Source organism: Bombina bombina, chromosome 8 (assembly GCF_027579735.1).
Source record: "Bombina bombina isolate aBomBom1 chromosome 8, aBomBom1.pri, whole genome shotgun sequence".
Lineage (NCBI taxonomy): Eukaryota > Metazoa > Chordata > Amphibia > Anura > Bombinatoridae > Bombina > Bombina bombina.
The window spans coordinates 308660105-308683615 of NC_069506.1; the positions used below are offsets into that span (position 1 = coordinate 308660105).

The 23511-nt window shown below is 36.1% G+C and overlaps 1 protein-coding gene across 2 annotated transcripts in view; it reads left to right on the forward strand.

The window, feature by feature from the left end:
• LOC128639231 (neurotrimin) overlaps positions 1–21465 on the forward strand; it is an 878190-nt gene extending 856725 nt beyond the window's left edge. For both annotated transcript variants that reach the window (XM_053691506.1, XM_053691507.1), the window contains one exon: positions 11874–21465. In XM_053691506.1, the coding sequence (XP_053547481.1) occupies positions 11874–11992 (119 nt within the window). In that variant the 3' untranslated portion in view covers positions 11993–21465. The remainder of the gene's footprint in view (positions 1–11873) is intronic.
• Positions 21466–23511: the final 2046 nt, after the last annotated feature.

A 23511-nucleotide genomic window follows, 5' to 3' on the forward strand; every position in this document is an offset into this window, starting at 1 on the left:
GCTATTTTAGGGGGATATCTGTGTGTGCAGGTGACTATTACTGTGCATAATTATTAGGCAACTTAACAAAAAACAAATATATACCCATTTCAAATATTTATTTTTACCAGTGAAACCAATATAACATCTCAACATTCACAAATATACATTTCTGACATTCAAAAACAAAACAAAAACAAATCAGTGACCAATATAGCCACCTTTCTTTGCAAGGACACTCAAAAGCCTGCCATCCATGGATTCTGTCAGTGTTTTGATCTGTTCACCATCAACATTGCGTGCAGCAGCAACCACAGCCTCCCAGACACTGTTCAGAGAGGTGTACTGTTTTCCCTCCTTGTAAATCTCACATTTGATGATGGACCACAGATTCTCAATGGGGTTCAGATCAGGTGAACAAGGAGGCCATGTCAATAGATTTTCTTCTTTTATACCCTTTCTTGATAGCCGCTGTGGAGCACTTGGACGAGTGTGATGGAGCATTGTCCTGCATGAAAATCATGTTTTTCTTGAAGGATGCAGACTTCTTCCTGTACCACTGCTTGAAGAAGGTGTCTTCCAGAAACTGGAAGTAGGACTGGGAGTTGAGCTTGACTCCATCCTCAACCCGAAAAGGCCTCACAAGCTCATCTTTGATGATACCAGCCCAAGCCAGTACTCCACCTCCACCTTGCTGGCGTCTGAGTCGGACTGGAGCTCTCTGCCCTTTACCAATCCAGCCACGGGCCCATCCATCTGGCCCATCAAGACTCACTCTCATTTAATCAGTCCATAAAACCTTAGAAAAATCAGTCTTGAGATATTTCTTGGCCCAGTCTTGACGTTTCAGCTTGTGTGTCTTGTTCAGTGGTGGTCGTCTTTCAGCCTTTCTTACCTTGGCCATGTCTCTGAGTATTGCACACCTTGTGCTTTTGGGCACTCCAGTGATGTTGCAGCTCTGAAATATGGCCAAACTGGTGGCAAGTGGCATCTTGGCAGCTGCACGCTTGACTTTTCTCAGTTCATGGGCAGTTATTTTGCGCCTTGGTTTTTCCACACGCTTCTTGCGACCCTGTTGACTATTTTGAATGAAACGCTTGATTGTTCGATGATCACGCTTCAGAAGCTTTGCAATTTTAAGAGTGCTTCATCCCTCTGCAAGATATCTCACTATTTTTGACGTTTCTGAGCCTGTCAAGTCCTTCTTTTGACCCATTTTGCCAAAGGAAAGGAAGTTGCCTAATAATTATGCACACCTGGTATAGGGTGTTGATGTCATTAGACCACACCCCTTCTCATTACAGAGATGCACATCACCTAATATGCTTAATTGGTAGTAGGCTTTTGAGCCTATACAGCTTGAAATAAGACAACATGCATAAAGAGGATGATGTGGTCAAAATACTCATTTGCCTAATAATTCTGCACTCCCTGTATTTATGTATGTACTGTGTGTGTGTAAGTACATGTGTGTATAAGGGTGTGTATGTATGTATATACTGTGTGTGTGTGTGTGTGTGTGTGTGTAAGTACACGTGTGTATAAGGGTGTGTATGTATGTACTGGGTGTGTGTAAGTACGTGTGTGTGTATGTATGTATGTACTGTGTGTGTGTGTGTGTATAACTATGGGTGTACAAGACTGTGTGTGTATAAATATTTATTTATGTATGTACTGTGTGTGTGTAAGTACATGTGTGTGTATAAGGGAGTGTGTATAAGGATGTGTATGTATGTATGTACTGTGCGTGTGTGTAAGTACATGTGTGTTTATGTATCTATGCATATATTGGGTGTGTGTGTATAACTGGGTGTATAAGGCTGTGCTTGTATATATATTTATGTACATACGGTGTGTGTGTGTGTAAGTACATGTGTGTATAAGGATATGTATGTATGTACTGTGTGTGTGTATAACTGGGTGTAAAAGGCTGTGCATGTATATATATTTATGTATGTACTGGGTGTGTGTGTGTAAGTACATGTGTGTATGTATGTACTGGGTGTGTGTGTATAACTATGGGTATATAAGGCTGTGTATGTATATATATATATATATATATATATATATATATGAGATTTGTGATAGAGAGTATTTTTTCTAATAGCGCTTGCAGAAGATGTTCCTCATAGGTAAGAAATTGGAGAGAGGAAAACAAAAATGGGAAATTTTTCCCAGATGAATATGGGTAATGAAAGGTAATTAAAGACAATAATAAATGCTCACCTGTTAGATCACAGGGACCAGCAATCAACGACGAATGGAAATGGATGGTGTGTATAAACACCAAAATTCAAATAAATATGTGCCCCAAAGGGATGTCAATATGTATATTGATATCTCCTAATAATGATACAAGCCTGTTTCGTTCTTTTTAGAACTCATCAGTAGGAGATAGAAATCTATCTCCTACTGATGAGTTCTAAAAAGAACGAAACAGGCTTGTATCATTATTAGGAGATATCAATATACATATTGACATCCCTTTGGGGCACATATTTATTTGTTTTTGTGTCCTATCCTTGAATTTTGGTGTTTATACACACCATCCATTTCCATTCGTCGTTGATTGCTGGTCCCTGTGATCTAACAGGTGAGCATTTATTATTGTCTTTAATTACCTTTCATTACCCATATTCATCTGGGAAAAATTTCCCATTTTTGTTTTCCTCTCTCCAATTTCTTACCTATGAGGAACATCTTCTGCAAGCGCTATTAGAAAAAATACTCTCTATCACAAATCTCACAATTCTAGTCTGACTCAGGAGGAATCAGACAACACTAATAGCAGCAGGCACTGGACATCCTCTAAGGGTATTTAACTACTACACTCTTGTTGTGGCGCAACTACCAAAAACCCTCACCCTACTATATATATATATATATATATAAAAAAAATAAAACACTGGTGAGGTAGCTCAGTGGGTAAATGCCCTTCATCCTTCTGAGGTCGATAAATAATAACAACTATTACTATTCAGCTGCCGATTTGGTTAATTCCAAGAGCGAGCACTGAAAAAGCACCCGAGTCCCACTGGGAGAAAGGCGCTATATAAATACTAGTTATTATTATATATATATATATATTATGTATGAACTGTGTGTGTAAGTACATGTGTATGTATGTATGTAATGGGTGTGTGTGTAAGTACATGTGTGTATAAGGATGTGTATGTATGGACCCGTGCATGTAAGTACATGTGTGTATAAGAATGTGTGTGTATGTATATGTATGTATGTATGTATGTACTGGGTTTGTGTGTTTAAGTACATGTGTGTATAAGGATGTGTATGTATGGACCCGTGCATGTAAGTACATGTGTTTGTAAGGATATATGTGTATGTATATGTATGTATGTACTGTGTGTGTGTGTATAACTATGTGTGTATGTACTGGGTGTGTTTGTGTAAGTACATGTGTGTATAAGGATGTGTGTGTATATGTATGTATGTACTGGGTGTGTATAACTATGTGTGTATATGAATATGTGTGTATTTATGTATGTATGTGTATATGTATGTGTGTGTGTGTGTGTGTCATTTTGACATGAAATAGTAGGAAAAATACAGGTGTTAGCAATGATATTAATTAGAGTTCCATTTAGGATTATCAGAGCCAGGTTCCTGCTATTGCTTAAAGGGACACTCAATCAAAATTAAACTTTCATTATTCAGATAGAGCAAGCAATTTTAAACAACTGTGTGTGTGTGTGTGTGTATAACTATGTGTGTATGTACTGGGTGTGTTTGTGTAAGTACATGTGTGTATAAGGATGTGTGTGTATGTATATGTATGTATGTATGTACTGGGTATGTATAACTATGTGTGTATATGAATATGTGTGTATTTATGTATGTATGTGTATATGTATGTGTGTGTGTGTGTCATTTTGACATGAAATAGTAGGAAAAATACAGGTGTTAGCAATGATATTAATTAGAGTTCCATTTAGGATTATGAGAGCCAGGCTCCTGCTATTGCTTAAAGGGACACTCAATCAAAATTAAACTTTCATTATTCAGATAGAGCAAGCAATTTTAAACAACTTTCCAATTTACTTCCATTAACAAAATGTGCACAGTCTTTTTATATTTAAACATTTTGAGTCACCAGCTCCTACTGAGCATGTGCAAGAATAAGTGTGTATGCATTTGTTATTGACTGATGGCTGTCACATGGTATGTGTATGCATTTGTGAATGGCTGATTGCTGTCACATGGTACGTGTATGCATTTGTGATTGGCTCATGGCTGTCACATGGTACAGTGGGAGTGGAAAAAGACATAACTTTTAAAATTGTCAGAAAAAAATCTACTACTCATTTGAAGTTCAGACTAAGTGCTATTGCATTGTCTTGTTATCTTGCATTTGTTGATTATGGAAATCTACTGTGTTGACTGGTCCTTTAAGTGTAAGGAGAGGTCACACTAAATACTTATAATCTGGCCCTCTATAGGCTAAAGTGACAATTGGATTGCTATATATTGATTTCATGAAAGCTATATTAGCGCTCCACTTACGCTGCCAATAGAATATCATAGTAAAAAGTCATCTTTTTTATTTTAAAATAACGGTATTCCTACAGAGACAAAAGCTATGTAGTCTTATATCTCCACTCTTTATGGGATGGGAGATGTGGAGATTTCATTTTTGGGCAATGAGTAGTTTAGCACTGTTAAGTCCAATTCTAAATAGGCTCAGTCTAAACAGTTAATGGAGTCAAGGCAATGTGAGGTCCCAGTAGTGATTGAAAAGTTTTTTTTCTATTGACTTCCAAAAAGTTTTTGTAAACGGGCATTGCCACCAAATGGGGGGCAAAGTACCCTTTGTTCCACAGCCACGCCAACAGGAATTTGATACATGAGGGTGCTCTGTGGCATTGTCCTCTCCTGGATCCACTCTTAGCTCTAATATGTCCTTTTCTGTCTCATTTGCTGGGGACTCCTCCTCTCCATTGCCTCTGTCTGTTGGAGTACCTCAAGGCTCTGTTCTAGGCCCTCTACTCTTCTCTATTTGTACTTCCTCACTGGGTAAACTTATCAGTAGCTATGGCTTCAACTATCACCTCTATGCTGATGATACTCAGATCTACCTATCCACCCCTGCACTCTCTCCTTCTGTCCTTTCCCACATCAGCAACTGCTTATCTGGCAGTTCTTCCTGGATGGCCTCTCACCACCTAAAAATCAACACGTCTAAGACTGATCTTCTTCTAATCCCCCCATCTAATTCTATTCCAGTTTCTAACTTTACTATCACTGTTGGTGACACCACTATCTCCCCATCACCCCAAGTCCGCTGCCTAGGAGTTACACTTGACTCCAATCTGTCCTTCATACCCCACATCCAATTGCTCTCTTCATGCTGTCGCAACCACCTACACAATATCTCCAAAATTCGTCCTTTTCTGAGTGCTGAAACTACTAAACAGCTAATCCATTCCTGAGTAATTTCCCGGCTTGACTACTGTAACAACCTACTAACTCGCCTTCCTGTCTCCTGCCTCTCCCCCCTTCAATCCATCCTAAATGCCTCTGGTAGGCTAATCTACCTCTCCCGACACTCTGTATCAGCTGCACCCCTCTGTGAGTCCCTTCACTGGCGCCCCATTCACAGCAGAATTAAATTCAAAATTCTCACTCTGACCTACAAAGCCCTTACCAATGCAGCCCCCCTCCATACCTGTCGTCACTCATCAACAGATATACTCCAGGCCGCCCCCTAAGATCCGACAATGATCTACTCCTCGCCTCTTCTACCATCACTTCCTCTCATGCTAGACTATAGGACTTCTCTCGTGCGGCACCAACCCTCTGGAACGCACTTCCTCGAGCTGTCAGACTTTCCTTCAACCTCTCCTCTTTTAAACGCTCCCTAAAGACCTTCTTGTTCAGGGAAGCTTATCACCAAATCAGCAACTAATGAATTCTACTTGCCTAATAGTTGCCCTCATCTAACTGTACACTAACATCATTCCCACCTTTGCTGTCCCCACCTCATGTTTCTCACCCTACCCATTTAGATTGTAAGTTCCCACGGGAACAGGGCTCCCAATTCCCCCTGTATTTGTTTGTTAAATTTTGTCTGGTGTCTCATATTGTACTGTCCTTTTACCTTTGTTACCCATGGACAGCGCTGCAGAATCTGTTGGCGCTTTATAAATAAAGAATAATAATAAATATTTTTGAGTCTCGCTGGCATTAAATAGATATTGACAGCAGATAAAAGCCATAGGCACAGCAAGTCTGCTTGATATTACCTAACAGTATAAACTTATTTAGTTTGTAGGATAGCCTTATGCTTGTCCCATGCATTTTTAAAGTCCCACACAGTGTTTGTCGCTACTACCTCTTGAGGAAGTTTATTCCATAAATCAATCACTCTTTCTGTAAAGTAGTGCTTCCTCAAATTACTCCTGAATCTACTACCCTTTAGCTTAAAGGGACACTGAACCCAAATTGTTTCCTTCATGATTCAGATAGAGCATGAAATTTTAAGCAACTTTCTAATTTACTCCTATTATCAAATTTTCTTCATTCTCTTGGTTTCTTTATTTGAAATGCAAGAATTTAAGTTTAGATGCTGGCCCATTTTTGGTGAACAACCTAGGTTGTTCTTGCTGATTGGTGGATAAATTCATCCACCAATAAAAAATTGCTGTCCAGAGGTCTGAACCAAACAAAAAGCTTAGATGCCTTCATTTTCAAATAAAGATAGCAACAGAATGACGAAAAAATTATAATAGGAGTAAATTAGAAAGTTGCTTAAAATTGCATGCTCTATCTGAATTACGAAAGATAAATTTTGGGTTCAGTGTCCCTTTAAGCTCACGCCCCTTAACCCCTTTTTCTTGAATTTTCCATTTTATGTAAAATACCCACAGCCTCAGTTTTACTAAGCCCTTTAACATACTTGAAAGTTGCTATCATATCACCTCTTTCCCTTCTCTCCTCTAAGCTATACATATTTAGGTCATTGAGCCTATCCTGGTAAGTTTTATTTTTTAGACCATGTACCATTTTTGTAGCCCTCCTTTGCACAGATTCAAGTTTGTTAATATCCTTCTGAAGATATGGCCTCCAGAACTGCACACAATACTCAAGATGAGGCCTAACTAATGATCTATAAAGTGGCAGAAGAACCTTACTATTTCTGCTGCAAATACCTCTACCAATACATTCAAGCATTCTGCTAGCCTTACTTGCTGCATTACTACATTGTTTAAGTTTTAAATCATCTGAAATAATAATTCCCAAGTCCTGTTCCTCATCGATAACAGTCAGTAAAGTGTCATTGAGTCTGTAATTAACATTTGGATTTTTCTTTCCTAGATGCATTATTTTACACTTTGCTGTGTTAAACTTTAGATCCCAGTTGTTTGTCCAATCCTCCAATTGTTATATATCACTTCTCATTTTGTCTACCCCCCTGGAACATCCACTCTGTTACAAATTTTTGTATCATCTGCAAACAGACATACTTTCCCCTGTAGCCCTTTGCTGATATCACAGATAAATATGTTGAACAAAACAGGCCCCAGAACTGACCCCTGAGGAACACCACTAGTAACAGCCCCCTCTGCTGAATGAACTCCATTTTCTAAGACACTTTGTTTTCTGTCCTTAAGCCAGCATTCCACCCAGTTCACAATTTTTGAATCTAGACCAAGGAGATACAGTTTGTGAATTAGTTTATTGTGTGCGACGGTGTCAAATGCTTTGCTGAAATCTAGATATGCTACATCAACTGCTCCACCCTTGTCGAATACTTTTGTTACATAATCAAAGAAGTCAATTAGATTAGTCTGACATGATCTCCCTGAAGTAAAACCATGCTGATTTTGGTCCTCTAAATTGTTTGTCTTTATGTAAGTCATAATTCTTTCTTTTAAGATGCTTTCCATTGATTTCCCTACTACTGAAGTTAAACTAACTGGCCTGTAGTTACCGGATTCTTTTCTACTGCCCTTTTTATGAAGAGGTATTACATTTGCTATTCTCCAATCATCTGGGACAGCTCCTGTTAATAGTGACTGATTAAACAGATCAGTTAATTGGACAGATAGCACTGATCGAAGTTCTTTTAAAACCCTTGGATGAATATCATCAGGACCCACTGCCTTTTTAACATTTATTTTTGATAATGCTAACAAAACCTCATCCTCTGTAAAAAGATTACTGTTAAGCTTGTTTCTATTTTTCGTAGCCTCCCTTAATGTAGACATTGTATTTTCACAATCTTTTGTGAAAACAGAACAGAAGTAATCATCAGACAGTCTGCAATCTGCTTATCTCCTTCTATTATTCTACCATCAACTGCTTTCAATTTTACTATTCCTACCTTATTTTTTCTTCTTTCACTGATATATCTAAAGAATGTTTTGTCCCCCATGTTTTACTGACTGTGCTATCTTCTCTTCTGCATGAACTTTAACCTTCCTAATTAACTGCTTAGTCTTTTTTTGTTGGAGTCTCCATATTTTCATATCGTCATCTGCTTGTGTGTGTCTGTAATTTTTATAAGCTATCTTTTTTGTCTTTACAGCATGTGCTACTTCTTTGGAAAACCAAATTGGTTTCCACTTTCTTTTACTTTTACAGACATGTCTAATACAGTGTGCGATTGCATCTAAAATGGCACCTTTCACAAATTCCCACTGTTCTTGAACCCCTGTAATAAGAGTTTTCCCTTTTAAATATTTTTTTTAGCTATTCTCCCATTAATGAAAAATCTGCCTTCCTAAAGTCTAGCAGGCCCATTTATCAAGCTCCGTATGGAGCTTGAAGGGCCGTGTTTCTGGCGAGTCTTCAGACTCACCAGAAACACAACTTATGAAGCAGCGGTCTAAAGACCGCTGCTCCATAACCCTGTCCGCCTGCTCTGAGCAGGTGGACAGGAATCGCCGGACATCAACCCGATCGAATACGATCGGGTTGATTGACAGCTCTTGTGACAGCTCTTGTTGATTGACAGCTCTTGTGAGCTGCTGGTGCAATGTTAAATGCGGAGAGCGTATTGCTCTCCACATTTAGCGAGGTCTTGCGGACCTGATCCGCAGTGTCGGATCAGGTCCGCAAGCCCTTTGATAAATGGGCCTGTAAAACTTTTGTTTTAGTCTGGGTGGACAGTTCCTGCACATGAATACTAAACCAAACAGATTGATGATCACTGGATCCCAAGTTCTCACCTACAGACACAACTGAAACTGTATCACTGTTTGTAAGTATTAGATCTTATATAGCTTCCTTACGAGTTGGTTCCTTGACTAATTGCTCAAGTGATTCCCCTAGCAGAGATTCGAGAATATACCTGCTTCTAGCTGATCTAGCAGAAGGAATCTTCCAGTCTATATCTGGCAAATTAAAGTCCCTCAGTACTATAACCTTACCCTTCATGGTCATTTTGGTTATTTCTTCTAATAACAGATTGTCCAGTTTTTCATCCTGCAATGGAGGCCTATATACAACCCCTATTCTAAACACATTTTTATCTCCAATTTCCAAAGTCACCCAAATACTTTCCACCTCATCATTTGTTCCTACAATTTCAGTAACCTTTATATTTGATTTACATACAGAGCAACTCCTCCACATTTCTGTGTTCTTTTTAAATAACCTGTATCCAGGTATGACTATGTCCCAACCATGCAAATCATTGTACCATGTTTCTGTTATAGCTACTAAATCCAAGTTTTCCCTAGTCATTATTGAAATGAGTTCAGGTAATTTATTTCCTAAGCTGCGAGCATTTGTGCTCATGGCACAAAGAATTTTTCTACTAGAATTTCTAGAATTGTTACTTGGACTAACAGTTTTGGCATGCTGTGGGGGGCAGGTGGATATATTAATGCTACCCCCCTTTATTCATTTAAATGATTTCTAATGAAGCATTTGAACTCCTCTCCCAGATACTCTGTTCCTTTAACATCCAAATGCAAGCCATCTCTCCTAAATACCACCTGAGTAGGAGTTTGTGATTCATATCTAGTACTCACAGTAAAAAGGAGGATTTCTTAGTATATTTTTTTTGCCATAGTTTACCTTCTAAGTTTATATTTAATTAATTTTGGGTAAAGAATTGTGGATGTATGTTTAAGTTTTTTTGAGTTAGAAGTTGTCTAGAGATGGCTAAAATTGCTCTAGATATATGTTCCAATAGCCATAGTTCCTCAAAAGTAGTTTGGGCTCTTAAAAAATTACTGCTTTATGGAGAGGTCTGTACAAGGTGTTGCAGTTGTGCATTCTTTAACCAAAACATATGTCTTTATATCAGATGAGGAGTTCCTAATCTGTTGACAATTTACACTGATGGGGCCAAAAGGGTTGTTACAAATCTTACTGACAAAATTGCTGTATGTGCAGTACTAAGGAAATTCTTAATAACGTTTTCTAAGGATACAAGGATGACCAGCAAATGTTTATGGGTATTCTGTGCCATAGCTTTCACACTGAGAATGGTAATAATTATTTGCAATGTTTGCAGAACAGCTTGTAAATAACTTCTTTCTATTCAAGCATATGCTTGTATTATTTTACTTTCAGTTTCTGTTGATAGAGATATCATAAAACATGTAGCTAGATGCAATACAAATCTTATTGTGATTGCTTGTATTAAAGAATGGAATTCAATGTTTTGAAATTTGATTCTGTTTCCTGTTGATAAAAGATAAGGTACGTTTTTTAAAGCTTGTGTTTTAGAACGAAAAAACCCATAAGGAAACTTACTCATAGAAAATGTGTGTGATTTCCTATTATCTTTGTATTTTATTTCTAGTTCTGTGTCAAATGCTGATTGATCTGTAAAAGATTAATGAGCTTTGCACTTGTAGGCAGATTTATGATCGCTGTTAATTGCATTGGCCAACACGCAAATATTTGTTAATTGCCTAAACATTTGCTAATTGGCTGTTTCTGTATTATATTTTTGCCCTTATACCATTTATTATTTTTTTTTTTTATTATTTTTGGCTCTCGGTTTATATAAGCTCTTGTTGTCTTCTTTGTTTATCAAAAGACTTGTGACTGTAAAACTGAAATGTCTTTTAAAGACAAATAAACTATTAAAATTATTAATGCAACTTTATATTAAGTTAAAAATGTTATGTTTAAAGTGGCATTCTACTATGAAAAGAAAAAAATATATTTTAATAGAGCTTTTTATTTTTAAACAAATGTGCTTTTCTTACAGTGGATTCCAAAAGTATATATTCCAACCTCCCAACCTTCCTGGATATTGCATAATTGTCTCTGGTTCAGATGTCTCCCCTGTAGATCCAGTCAAATTTACTTCATTTTCTTTGTTTGCTACATTTTATTCTTTGTTGATGCATTGCTAGGCGCTATCTGAATACATTTGGTGAACTAATGATAAGAAGCATATATGTGCAACCACCAATCAGCAGCTAGTTCCCAATAGTTCATTGCTGCTCCCGAGCCTACCTATATATGCTTTTCAACAAAAGATACCTAAAGAAGACTATTTAATACTTGTTGAATTAAGGGTACTTTTAAGGATTTATTGGCAGTTTATAAACATTCTTATGAAAATATTGTCTTCTATGAACACAGTAATCTTGATGAATGACAAATGATGTATGTTAAAGGCACAGAATTCCATAACAAAAAAGTGCATTGTCTTTTCATTATGCACTTTTTTGTTATGAAATTCTACTGTATTTAATGCAAGATGACTTTTTTTTCTCTCATGCTGCGTCCAGATGAGGCATCACCCTTTATTACAAGTATTTGTTTAGCGCTGTAAAATTGCCCTATAAACAAACAAATTATTTTCTATCTTTGCCCCATACATAGTACTTTATTTAATCACTAGTTTTCTTTTGGTTATTTTTTCTTCTTCTCAGTGTTTTATTTCTTTTCTCTTTTTATCTCTGCAGGTCCTGGAGCTGTACATGATGGAAACAGTGGTTCACCTCAGTGTCTGTACCATGCGCCATTGTCCATTCTCCCCTTCTTCACCCTTCTCTCTCTTCTGTTTCCCCTTGCTGAATTTTGACACATGCAACGTATCATTCAAGTTCCTTAGGGGAGGGGAACAAAGTAACAACAACAAAAATCTAAAGTTTGAAAAAAAAAAGTAATAATAAAAAGAAAAGAATTTATTAAATCTGACGTCGCAAAATAAAAGGATTAAAAACTTAAAAAAAAAAAAAAAGAAAAACATACAGATTGGTTAAACAAGAGGAAACACCACATACTGCACCTTCTCACTGAAGGGACTCATGCAGGAAACGTGAATGGGCGGAGCCAAGGACTGTGCTGCGCCAGTTGCCTCATCTAAAGATGACAACCATGAAAAACATGTGACTTTGTTCAACGCATCACACAAAGCATCCTGAGCAGAACACTAATCACAACCTGTCGATAGAAGTCATAGACTGTGACACTTCATCTTTCACCTGAACTATATTGTCCCTTTTCACTGCTTGGTGGGGTGACCCACAACTCAGCCCAATTCTCAATGATGATTCCTGCGGAGAATTGCTCAATCCTACAAATTTGCTGGTGGAATCAGCAGAGCAATACTTAACCTCTACCCTGCTGGTGAGAGAGATTCTTCAATAGAGGGCTGATTTTTCTCTCTAGCAAGAAAATGGTTATCAGAGCAATAACCCGCAGGCTTCTTCCATATGAAATGGGTCACTTTTTTTTATTTTGCTGAAATGTGTTGGTTGTTCGAGTGGCACGCGTGCTGTGATTTTGTAGGATGCTGTTTATGAAATAATGTGTCAAAGACAAATGGTTCTTTCATATTGTCAAACATGGGGCATTTCCATGAAGAATGTGAGCTTTTAAAAAATTACTGTTACAAGCTCATCAGTTGTCTAAAACACGAAGTATGTCTTTCTTGAATCTCAATATAAAGCATATATCTTCTTGGCTTCATAATTATCAACACAACTTTGTCTCTCCAATCTTGGGTTCAAAATATTTCTTAACACGCATTTAAAGCCTGCCTTGTTCAGCATAAAATTTGATTTGTCAAAATAGCACAGAAACTAGATATGGGAATACACCAAGCCTAGAATAAATCTAAATGGATGTCTGTGAAACTTATGGAAGCAATAGTAATAGTGATGGAGAGATGAGGGAAAGTTACATAGATAAAAACATAAAAATAGATGTTAGAGATATTATAAGGCAATGGAAGTGTATTGTGTTTGCAAAAACAATGTACAAATCTATGTTAGCTAACTGCATGAATGTATGAAATCATGAAAGTTAAAGAAACAAGGAAATAATAAAATCCAAACTAGGACCAATTTAGGGATACAAAGAATATCATCTTTCATTGATCGTTTGAAACTTGATAGGTGATAACTCTGAATGTTCTTCTAGGGTGGGAGGAAGTGTAGATAGTACTTGGCTGCCAGGGAGGAGCCCTCTTTGGTAACTACTGGATTATAAATGAGAATTTAAAATTTTATATATAAATATATATATATATATATATATCTACTACACCATGAGATAAAAACAGTACCGATGACAAAAGCTTATTAATTGAAAAAGGCTCAATGTTGTAGTTTCTTTCTTTTTAGGCATCCTAGCTAGGAACAAGAAATTGATTCAGTCATTTTCAAGACTTTATTTTTTAGAATTAAGATTTATTTTGTATTCCTTTCACATGAAGCAAGATACCTGAGAGCCTAGTTATATATATATATATAAAAAAGTTACAGGGCAGTGGTGCCAAATATTTTGAAATTATGTTAAGTTAATCAAAATATACAACAAAACAATGCTACTATACTATATATATAAGCTATGCAGGTGAGAATAAATGGGAAGGGGTTGATTGGTTATTTGCGACTGGAGCCTCATTTTTTTACTATAACATCTAGTGATAGTGTATCAAAGCATTATATTGTGTCAATTTGTCCAGTGAAAGTGATTACAAATATTCCCTTGGCTAAGACACATATAGTGTGTTGGGGGAGTCACGAACATTAGGTTAGATATCCATGTAATAGAGACACAAGACTTTTTGCATGTCCTCAGGAGAGAATTGTCAGTATGGACATGGATAAAAATATGTTTGATATATACAATTAAGAGAAACTGTTCTTGGTATACGTTGCCCCACACCTGCTTTGGCAGCTAAAAAAACTACAGTACTTTCTTCCACAGAAAAACTAACAGACCTTGTCAGTTCCTGTAGCTCTGAACCACATAATTAGATGTGTATTGTGACCTTTAGAGTCCATACAAGAAAAACAACTACACAATTCAATTGAGAAGGAGTCTCTGTCTGATTTATATATATCAATATATATCCTGACAATTCAGCACTCTCCTGTTCATGTCCTTATATACAGTATTAGCAGCAAAAAATACTTAAACTAATGTGCGTGAAACACCTTTGGGAAAATGAATATAATTAATTGAATTACTATTGTATGCTTAATTATTTTATTTAGTAACATTCTCACTATTTAGAAAACCAGCTGTGCATGTCATACTGAAATAGACAACTGGCATTATAGACATTCAATTTATAAGCAAATCTATCCCCCCCCCCCCCCCCCCCAAAATGCCAGAAGACAAGGTGAGGTTGTGAAGGTATGTAAGTTATCTTTGTGGAGGGTTTCTTAACATAGTAGGCAGCTACCTAGGAACTCTCCTCTTGGAAGGTCGCTCACCTGGATGAAAATCTATAATTCAATTTCTGTTCTTTTATAGTTGACTCAGTAACATATATGTCTTTTTCTAGCCGGGTATGGGTGGAAATTAAAGAGTAGCTGGATGCATTCCCCTTCCTCCAAACTCGTATTTTATATCCATACATATGTTTGCAATATGGTCACCCTATATATATATAACCCTATATATCTCTATCAGTGTCAGCTCCCTGAACAGAAGAGATATTTTTTAATCATCCTAAAATATTGGATACAATGAATCATGTATATTATATCTTAAGGGGTATCTGGCAGATCTGTGAGTAGCATGCTGTCAACTTTGTAAGAGCAAATACTTTTTATTTTTTTCAAATTTTGCTTATACCTCCCCTCCCCCAGAATAGGACATAATCCAATGATTAACATAAATTTACCAGTAGCTCCATGGGCTTTAAAGACAAAAAACTATAAATCACATGTGCAAATAAAGGTTTGCCTCTCATGTGAGATTACACATTTTTTCCCATTAGATGAATATTTTTTTTACTTGTATATAAGCAGGGAAATGGCTTTGTCCTCAGCACTTTCTCTGCGCCAGTGCCAGTAGTGCCAGTATTTTTTTTTTAGAAAAGGCAACATAAGAATTAAATTAGAAAAGACTAAAGAAAAACATGCTAAAAAGTCTGATGTTATATGGTTTAGCAGAGTATGTACTTTTTACAGCCTGTCCTGTAACACAATATATGTTATAGTTGGCACCAGCAGCGAGAATCTTCTGAGCTGACATTTTGCTAAACCCCATGCACTGTATTACAATGGAACACTTAAACTCCTTGGCTGAGAAAAAATGAGTTTCACCTCTGGCAGCTAATTTGTTTGTTAGACTCTTTTTAGCAAGAGTTATTAAGCATCAGCTTAATTGATTACTTTTTCATAGTCAAATCTAGAGGGATGACGTTTGTTTTAAATGTATTAAAGGGACATGATACCCAAATGTTAAAAGTGATGCAGCATAGCTGTAAAATGCTATAGGAGTGTGCATCTGACACATGCAGGCACAGTCATGCTATTTTCCTATTCAGTTTAAGGAAGTTTACTATGAAATCTCATGAGATGTAAGTGAAATCACATGAGATGATAGCAAAGAAATGAAAAACCTCAGCACTGCTGATGCATGCTAATTAGCTATTGTGGGTTTTTGTTTTTGTTTGTTTTTTCTTTTCAACTTGCAGCTTTACAGCAGCTCTAACTGTTCACAGAGCACTTACACTGGTGAGCTGAAGAAATATTGAGGTAAAATATCTTCCCTTTTTACATAGAGATGCTCAGATGATATTTTCATGTCAGCCTTTTACAGTTATGCTGCATCACTTTCAAGTGATTTAGCATATGAGTATTATGTCCCTTTAAGATATTTGTTGGAACCAAAAGACACCTTCAAACAATGTGATGAAAAACTTTGAACTTTTTATCAGCTCCATTTTCAATTAATTAGAAGATTTCAGACTAAAACTAATTAGATATGAGATAAATCCAAAGCAAGATCCACTGAAAAGATAACCAGGACAGTCCCGCAAAATGTGGGACAATTGAGAGCTCTGGATACTGGTATGTTATAGCCTTCTCCTATTCAGTCTATACATAATTGTATGCACACATTGGTCTTTCTTGTCATACCAATGAATTACTATCTATTACATTTAATTAATCTATTACCCCTTGAGTGCTAACGACAGCTCTGAGTCATTGCAAATTGTCTGTCAGGTGTTAACTACGACTCAGAGCCGTCGCTAGCACTCTCCCACCAGGAGAGAGATCTGGGGGCTCCTACCCCGGCGATTGCACCTGTATAGTGACAGGCATTGCCAGGACTTCACGTTTTGTACGGTGATGTCACGCGCAATGACGTGATGACGTCACCGCGCAACTTTATTGAAAAATCACAATAAGTATAAGGAAAGGGGGCATGCTGCTTAGAAGCCTGTATCTCAGGCCTCTAAGCAGCTACAGACTCCCAAGACCCACCTTTGGAAAGGTAATCGCCTAGCCTTTCCAACGGAATGTCTTGCGGATCTGAATTTTGTCAAAAAGTTAAAAAAATATATTAAACAAAAATAAAAATAATTATTTCAGTTTAGCACCCAGGTGGGAAAATGCTTAGCACTCAAAGGTTTAAAAAAAAGTCAAACATTAGCTTAATATACACAAATATAACAGTGTGTTTCATTATATAAGCCTTTATAATATATTGGTTACATATTATGCAATACAATTATATTCCATAACTTACCTCCACTCATGCTGTATCATGCATACACAAGTATGCACAACAGTCAATCATGTGCATGTGTATTCATGCTGCTCCAGAGGGAGGTATGTCTTATAATCTAATTTGTAATAACTAAAATGATATATAGGTCATTTACAATCAATTAAATAATGTGTATCTAATGATTTTCTTCAAAATTCACCATTTCAAATCTGTTTTTTTTTTTTTACTGATTAAAAAGCTTTTTTTTTAAGAATTGTAAATGTTGCCCAAAGTGTTTTAACAAAATGTATTTAGATGTATTTTTTTTTTCATTGTTGCATTTGAAAAGAGTACTTTATATTATGCTCAAGGCTGCTGCACAACTAAACAATAATATAACATTCGCTACTAAATGCAAAGCACAACCTGCCTCTTACATTTGATTTGTTGTTTTGAAAATGTTCATGTGAAGTATTTTTAGAATGAGGGATCTATATCTTTATAGTGCAATAAGCCACTTTTAATTCAGACACATTCATTCCAATTCAGATAATATTTTTTACACCAGTTTTCTAATGATTTTTAGATGTATCTAATTCAACAACTTTACAATCATGTTGTCCTGTTTTGCCCCCCATATCTTGCCTTTCAAATCTTAAAACAATGATCAAACAATACTTTTAAATTGTTAAACATTGATCAAATGTAATATTATTATAACAATGTTCCTTTGTTTGGATGCTATAAAAATGTTAATGATCAATTTAGTGAAATGGTATTAGCCAGTTATTAATAATAAACCAGTTAGTTTTTGTTTTTCTGGGGATAGCCGTTTTGGTAAGGTTTTTACATGTTAACCTATTCAAGTATAGGAAAACAACACAGTTCTGCTTATATTGCACAGAACTTTGGCTGTTTTTAGGGACAGGCTAATGCAGAAATGTAGTGAAAAGCACTTATTTCTTGAGTTTCTGACTCTAGCTTAATATGGGTTAAACCCCACAATGTTATTAAACACATAGATAAATTATTGTAGCCAGTCAGCCAGCCAATTAGGAAAGCAGTTAAACACACACAACCACCAAATGATTCAGACAGACCATAAACCTGCCCAATTTCTTTCTCTGGTCAAATTTGCTTTGTGCACTTGAAGAGTAAACCTATGTAGGCTCATAGGACCTCAGGAGCATGCACGTGTCTTTATCACTCCATGGCAGCAATTTTTAAAACTATGTTAAACAGTGTTACTAATGACATGCACAAACTCCAAGGTTTATACTTAAAGGGACATTGAACCCAAATTTTTTCTTTCATGATTCAGATAGAGCATGCAATTTTAAGCAACTTTCTAATTTACTTCTATTATCAATTTTCTTTGTTCCCTTGCTATCTTTATTTGAAAAAGAAAGCATCTATGCTAAGGAGCCAACAAATTGTTGGTTTGGACCATGGACAGCACTAGTTTATTGGTGCTGTCCAATCAGCAAGGACAACCCAGGTTGTTCACCAAAAATGGGCCGGCATCTAAACTTACATTCCTGCTTTTCAAATAAACATACCAAGAGAATGAATACAATTTGATAATAGGAGTAAATTAGAAAGTTGCTTAAAATTACATGCTCTATCTGAATCGCGAAAGAAAAAAAAATTGGTTTCAGTGTCCCTTTAAACAAGACACCAAGTGAACAAAGCAAATCATAGTAGTAAATGGAAAATATGTTTTAAATTAATCTCTTTGAATCATGAAAATTTAATTTTTACTGTCCCTTTTATTATTATTATTATTATTAGTCCCTTTTATTATTATTATTATTTATAAAGTGCCAACATATTACGCAGCGTTGTTTAAAGTGAAGGTCAATTTTCATCAATGAGTGCCCGGTTTTTAAAAATACTTTTAAAAACAGGGGCACTTTCATTGATGAAAATTAACGTTGCACTGGATTTGAAGAAATACTTACCTTTTACTCCTGCAAAACCGAATCGCAGATCTCAGCCTCAGTTCCTCTGTACTGACGTCAGAAATGATGAAAACCGGCTTCCTCCAATCATGGCTTGCACCCCAGAGCGTCCAGCTCGTGATGCCCGGCTGTGATTGGAGGAAGCCAGTTTCGTCATTGCTATGGTCTACAGCAGGAAGAAGAAGGAGAGGGATCGTCGATCCGGATTTGCAGAAGTAAAAGGTAAGTATTTCTTCAAATCCAGTGCAATGTTAATTTTCATCAATGAAAGTGCCCCTGTTTTTAAAAGTATTTTTAAAAACCGGGCACTCATTGATGAAACTTGACCTTTACTTTAAGTATTCTCTTGGTATCTTTATTTAAAATGCAAGAATGTAAGTTTAGATGCTGGCCCATTTTTGGTGAACAACATGGGTTGTTCGTGCTGATTGATGGATAAATAAATCCACCATTAAAAAAAGTGCTGTCCAGAGTTTCATGATTCAAATAGAGCATGAAATTTTAAGTAACTTTCGTAATTTACTCCTATTATCACATTTTCTTCATTCTCTTGGTATCTTTATTTGAAATGCAAGAATGTAAGTTTAAATGCCGGCCCATTTTTGGTGAACAACATGGGTTGTTTGCGCTGATTGATGGATAAATAAATCCACCACTAAAAAAGTGCTGTCGAGAGTACTGAACACCAAAAAAAAAACCTTAGATGCCATCTTTTTCAAATAAAGATATCAAGAGAACAAAGAAAATTTGATAATAGGAGTGAATTAGAAAGTTTCTTAAATTTGCATGCTCTATCTGATTCATGAAAGGAAAAAAAATTGTGTTCAGTGTCCCTTTAAGAATACAGTTATATAGTACAATAATCAGAAGACAATTACATATAACATTAAGTACACAGTTATTTAGTACAATAATAAGAAGACAATTACATAAATGCCCTTGATTCACTGTAAGCTGTAACATCTTTACATAAAACGATCAACAGGACAGCTGGACTTGTGAGCTTACTACTATTCTAATTCAGACAGTTTGATTACAAATTTTTTTTTAATTCAAAAACAAGTTTTTGATTTTTGTTTTGCATAATAAACTCTAACAGTCTGAAATGGAGTCCCTAAGAGTAAACTGTGTAAGTGTTTTGGGTTTTGGAGTCCAGTTGAAAGGGTAACATTTCCTGTGTAGTTACAAAGCTTTGAACTTGGATACAAATGTATGTTCAAACACAATAATGAATTTGCTATCCATTCAGAGACATTTTCTGTATTTCTGGTGCATCAGCTGTGGCTTTAAATATTAGGCAACTTGAAAAAAATACAAGTGGGTCATCATGTGTATTCAACAGATCCATGGTGAATGTGAAAGTGTCAGACATCTCAGTTGTTTTATGCATGCAGTTAACAATGAGACACTTAATTGGTGTGCAGAATTAATTAACTGGTTTGTTTGGGTGCTTGAAAAGGTAAAAATAAAAATCCCTTTAAAGGGAAATTGTACCCAAACATCTTTTATTATCGGTATGAAGGAGCAGCATTACTGCTAATGTTTTATATGGATGATAGAACATTTTTAAGTACAGCGTCCCTTTAATCTTATGCATTTGTGCCACTGCATATCCCAATATAAGTACTATTTCTTTTTATTTCTTCCTATTGGCTCTGCCCACATTGGAGTAACCCTATCTGTTTGATTCTATTGCTATTCTGTGTATGCAACACATCTACATTAACCACTATATAATATTAGAAAACCGCAAAATGATGATTTTACATATTTTCTGCTCAATCAGCCTTCCAATTATGTCTCATATCCACTGGGCAATGCTTTTTCCTTTCTGTATTTGTTCTAATGTCTGAGATGTTAACATAGCTAATGACTGAAGCATTTTTAGTGTAAATGCAATCTCAGTTATATGTTTTGACTCTGCACAAGTAAGTCTGAACTCCAGTGCTAAACAATCCCAAATAAGTCACATATGAAGATTGTAAGCTCTTCGGGCAGGGCCTCCATTAAATATTATGTTGTAATCTGCTGGTTTCATTTTTCTTATCCATTTTTCTGTATTATATTCCCCTATATTTGTAATATTGTAAAGAGTTGATTACACAATGCCATATCAATAAAATTACATAATAAACACATAACAATTGAGCAGAGATGTGTTAGTTAAAATTAGCCAACAACTATCTGACTTGTCTGCATTGGATATGATAACCCATAACAATACTTTACATTACCAAACAAAGGGCTAGATTACACAACGTTAGTTACCTGTAGCAAGAGCTTTTTACCAGCACTCGCTACAAGTAGCAAATCCTCGGCTATCACACGTCACTTGCTACAAAGAGCTCTTGTAGACAGAGGTTGCGGCTGTCAATAAATTTAATGGGATTTCCAAATGCCTTGTAGCAAACTTATCATACGACGCTTGCTACAAATTAATAAGCTGTCGGTATATCTCTTCTTGCTATGGGTGGATCCAAAACTTGAGAGATTAAACTAGTGGAATGCTTGTGTTGGTGAACTGGATAAGATTGCATTATTGTTTTTTTTAAATAAATATTATAACTTACGTTTATTAATTAATCTTTCCTTTGGTTTATATGTCAAGACACCATTAAATATTATCAAAACCAAATTTAATTTTTGCGTGATATGTGCATACATTATTAGTTAATTATTTTATATTTATTATTTATAATTATTTTGTATGTAATAAGATGGTATTGCAGGTGTAACTGTTCTTTTTTATAAATATAAATACAATCATAATTCCGTGTAACTTAGAAAGATATAAGGGAAAATCAATCATATTTAAAACTACTACAGCTACTTTGTTCCTATGGCAAACCCACTCCAACTCTAACACATGGGGGCTAATTTATCATAATGTGAGTCGATGTAGCATAACATGTCCGCTGCACATCGATAAATGCCGACAGCATACGCTGTCTGCATTTATCATTGCACAAGCAGTTCTGGTGAACTGCTTGTGCAATGCCGCGCCCTGGAGATTGGCCGCTAGCAGGGGGTGTCAATCAACCTGATCGTATTCTTTAGACCGCTGCTTCATTCGGAGCTTGATAATTTGGCCCCATAGACTTGTAGTAACTAAAGCTGTTGCTAATGCAAGCAAAATATGTTACTGAAACTCCTTGAAACTACAAATCTCTACAACTTTGTATTATTTATCAAGCTGTCGCTACCTTTGACCACATGTACGTAGCAAGAGCGAGGGATTTTACCTACAAGTATCGTGTAATACGTAAGTGATAACTGACTTGTTACTTAAAGTGATGGCTAATCTTGGCATTTTAAAAATGCTAGGATTTACCAACAGTAACAATAAATAGAACTTTCAGTTGTCACTTTATAAAAAAGTGTGCTAAACTTACCCTTTCTGTGCCACGGCCTCCCCGCTAAACTCAACAGCTCTGGCTGCCCATGGCATAGTGCTCTTTTTTTAATAAGGTGACATTTCCACCTCTAAACCAATAGCCATGCTAGTCATATGGCAGTGTTCTGTATGCTAGCGTAGCTATTGGCTTAGAGGTGGAAACATCACCCCAAAATGCTGTGCCGCTGAGTTACACGAGGAGGCTTCAGCACAGAAAGGGTGAGATTAGAACACTTTATTTTTTTTATAAAGTGATGACTGAAAGTCCTATTTATTTTTAGTGATGGTAAATCCTAGCATCTTGGAAACTCTAGCATTTACCATCACAAAACAAATAAGCTACTTTTTTCTGTAGCAAACTCATTTTTATCAACGTTGTGTAATCCAGCCCAAAGTTAGTAGGAATGTTAAAAGGGTCCGACTAACTCCAGCAAGTGATGTGGAGAAAATGTAGGAATTAAAGGGCCACTGTAAATATTTTGTATGCCTGTTACTAACTAACTACCCCAAATATGCTTTTTATCAATAGCATTTCATTAACATATCTCTACCGTATATCAGAAATCTTGTCTGCAAATTTAATTGTTTTCCAAACCCTCTCCGTGGGTATCCTTTGCTCTGTACCAATCCGTTTACAATACCTAGGTTTCAAAATGGCGCTTTAAACACAAAGTTATTGGTTTAAGTATTTTGAACATGCAGTGCTGAAAATAGTGGGCAGGATAACGTGACATCATCGGCGAATAAAAGATATAACTTTTAGAACGTTATGAAACTTCGTTTTGGAGAAAATATAGGTCAGTAGGTTTTAATTAATGTTTATTAACTTTAATATGTTAGTTGTTTAGCTTAAAAATTATAACAGAAAGTAATCCTTTAAGGGCTAGATTACAAGTGGAGCGCTAAATTGTTGCGCTCCCGAAAACGGGCAAATGTATCCGCTTCTGGGAGTACAATAATTAACCATTTATTACAAGTGGCTGGTTATTGCTACTGCAAGCTCGCAGTAGCAATTAGTGCTTTTAAAATTAACTAGAGATTAGATCTCTGGTTAATTTTATAAATCTGCCCCCAAATGGACTCAAAATACGTCTAGTGTAGTTTATTAAAAAATAAAGAAGGCAGCATCTTTATTTTTTAATAAAATGACTGCACTAGGCAGTATTTTGAGGTTAAAGTTGGTGGGAGGGGTGTGTTAGATAAAAAAAAACGCACTGAAAAGTGCCTTTACATTGCCGTCTATGGGAACTGTGTGTTCCCTGTAAATATATCTGTATATGCTTATAT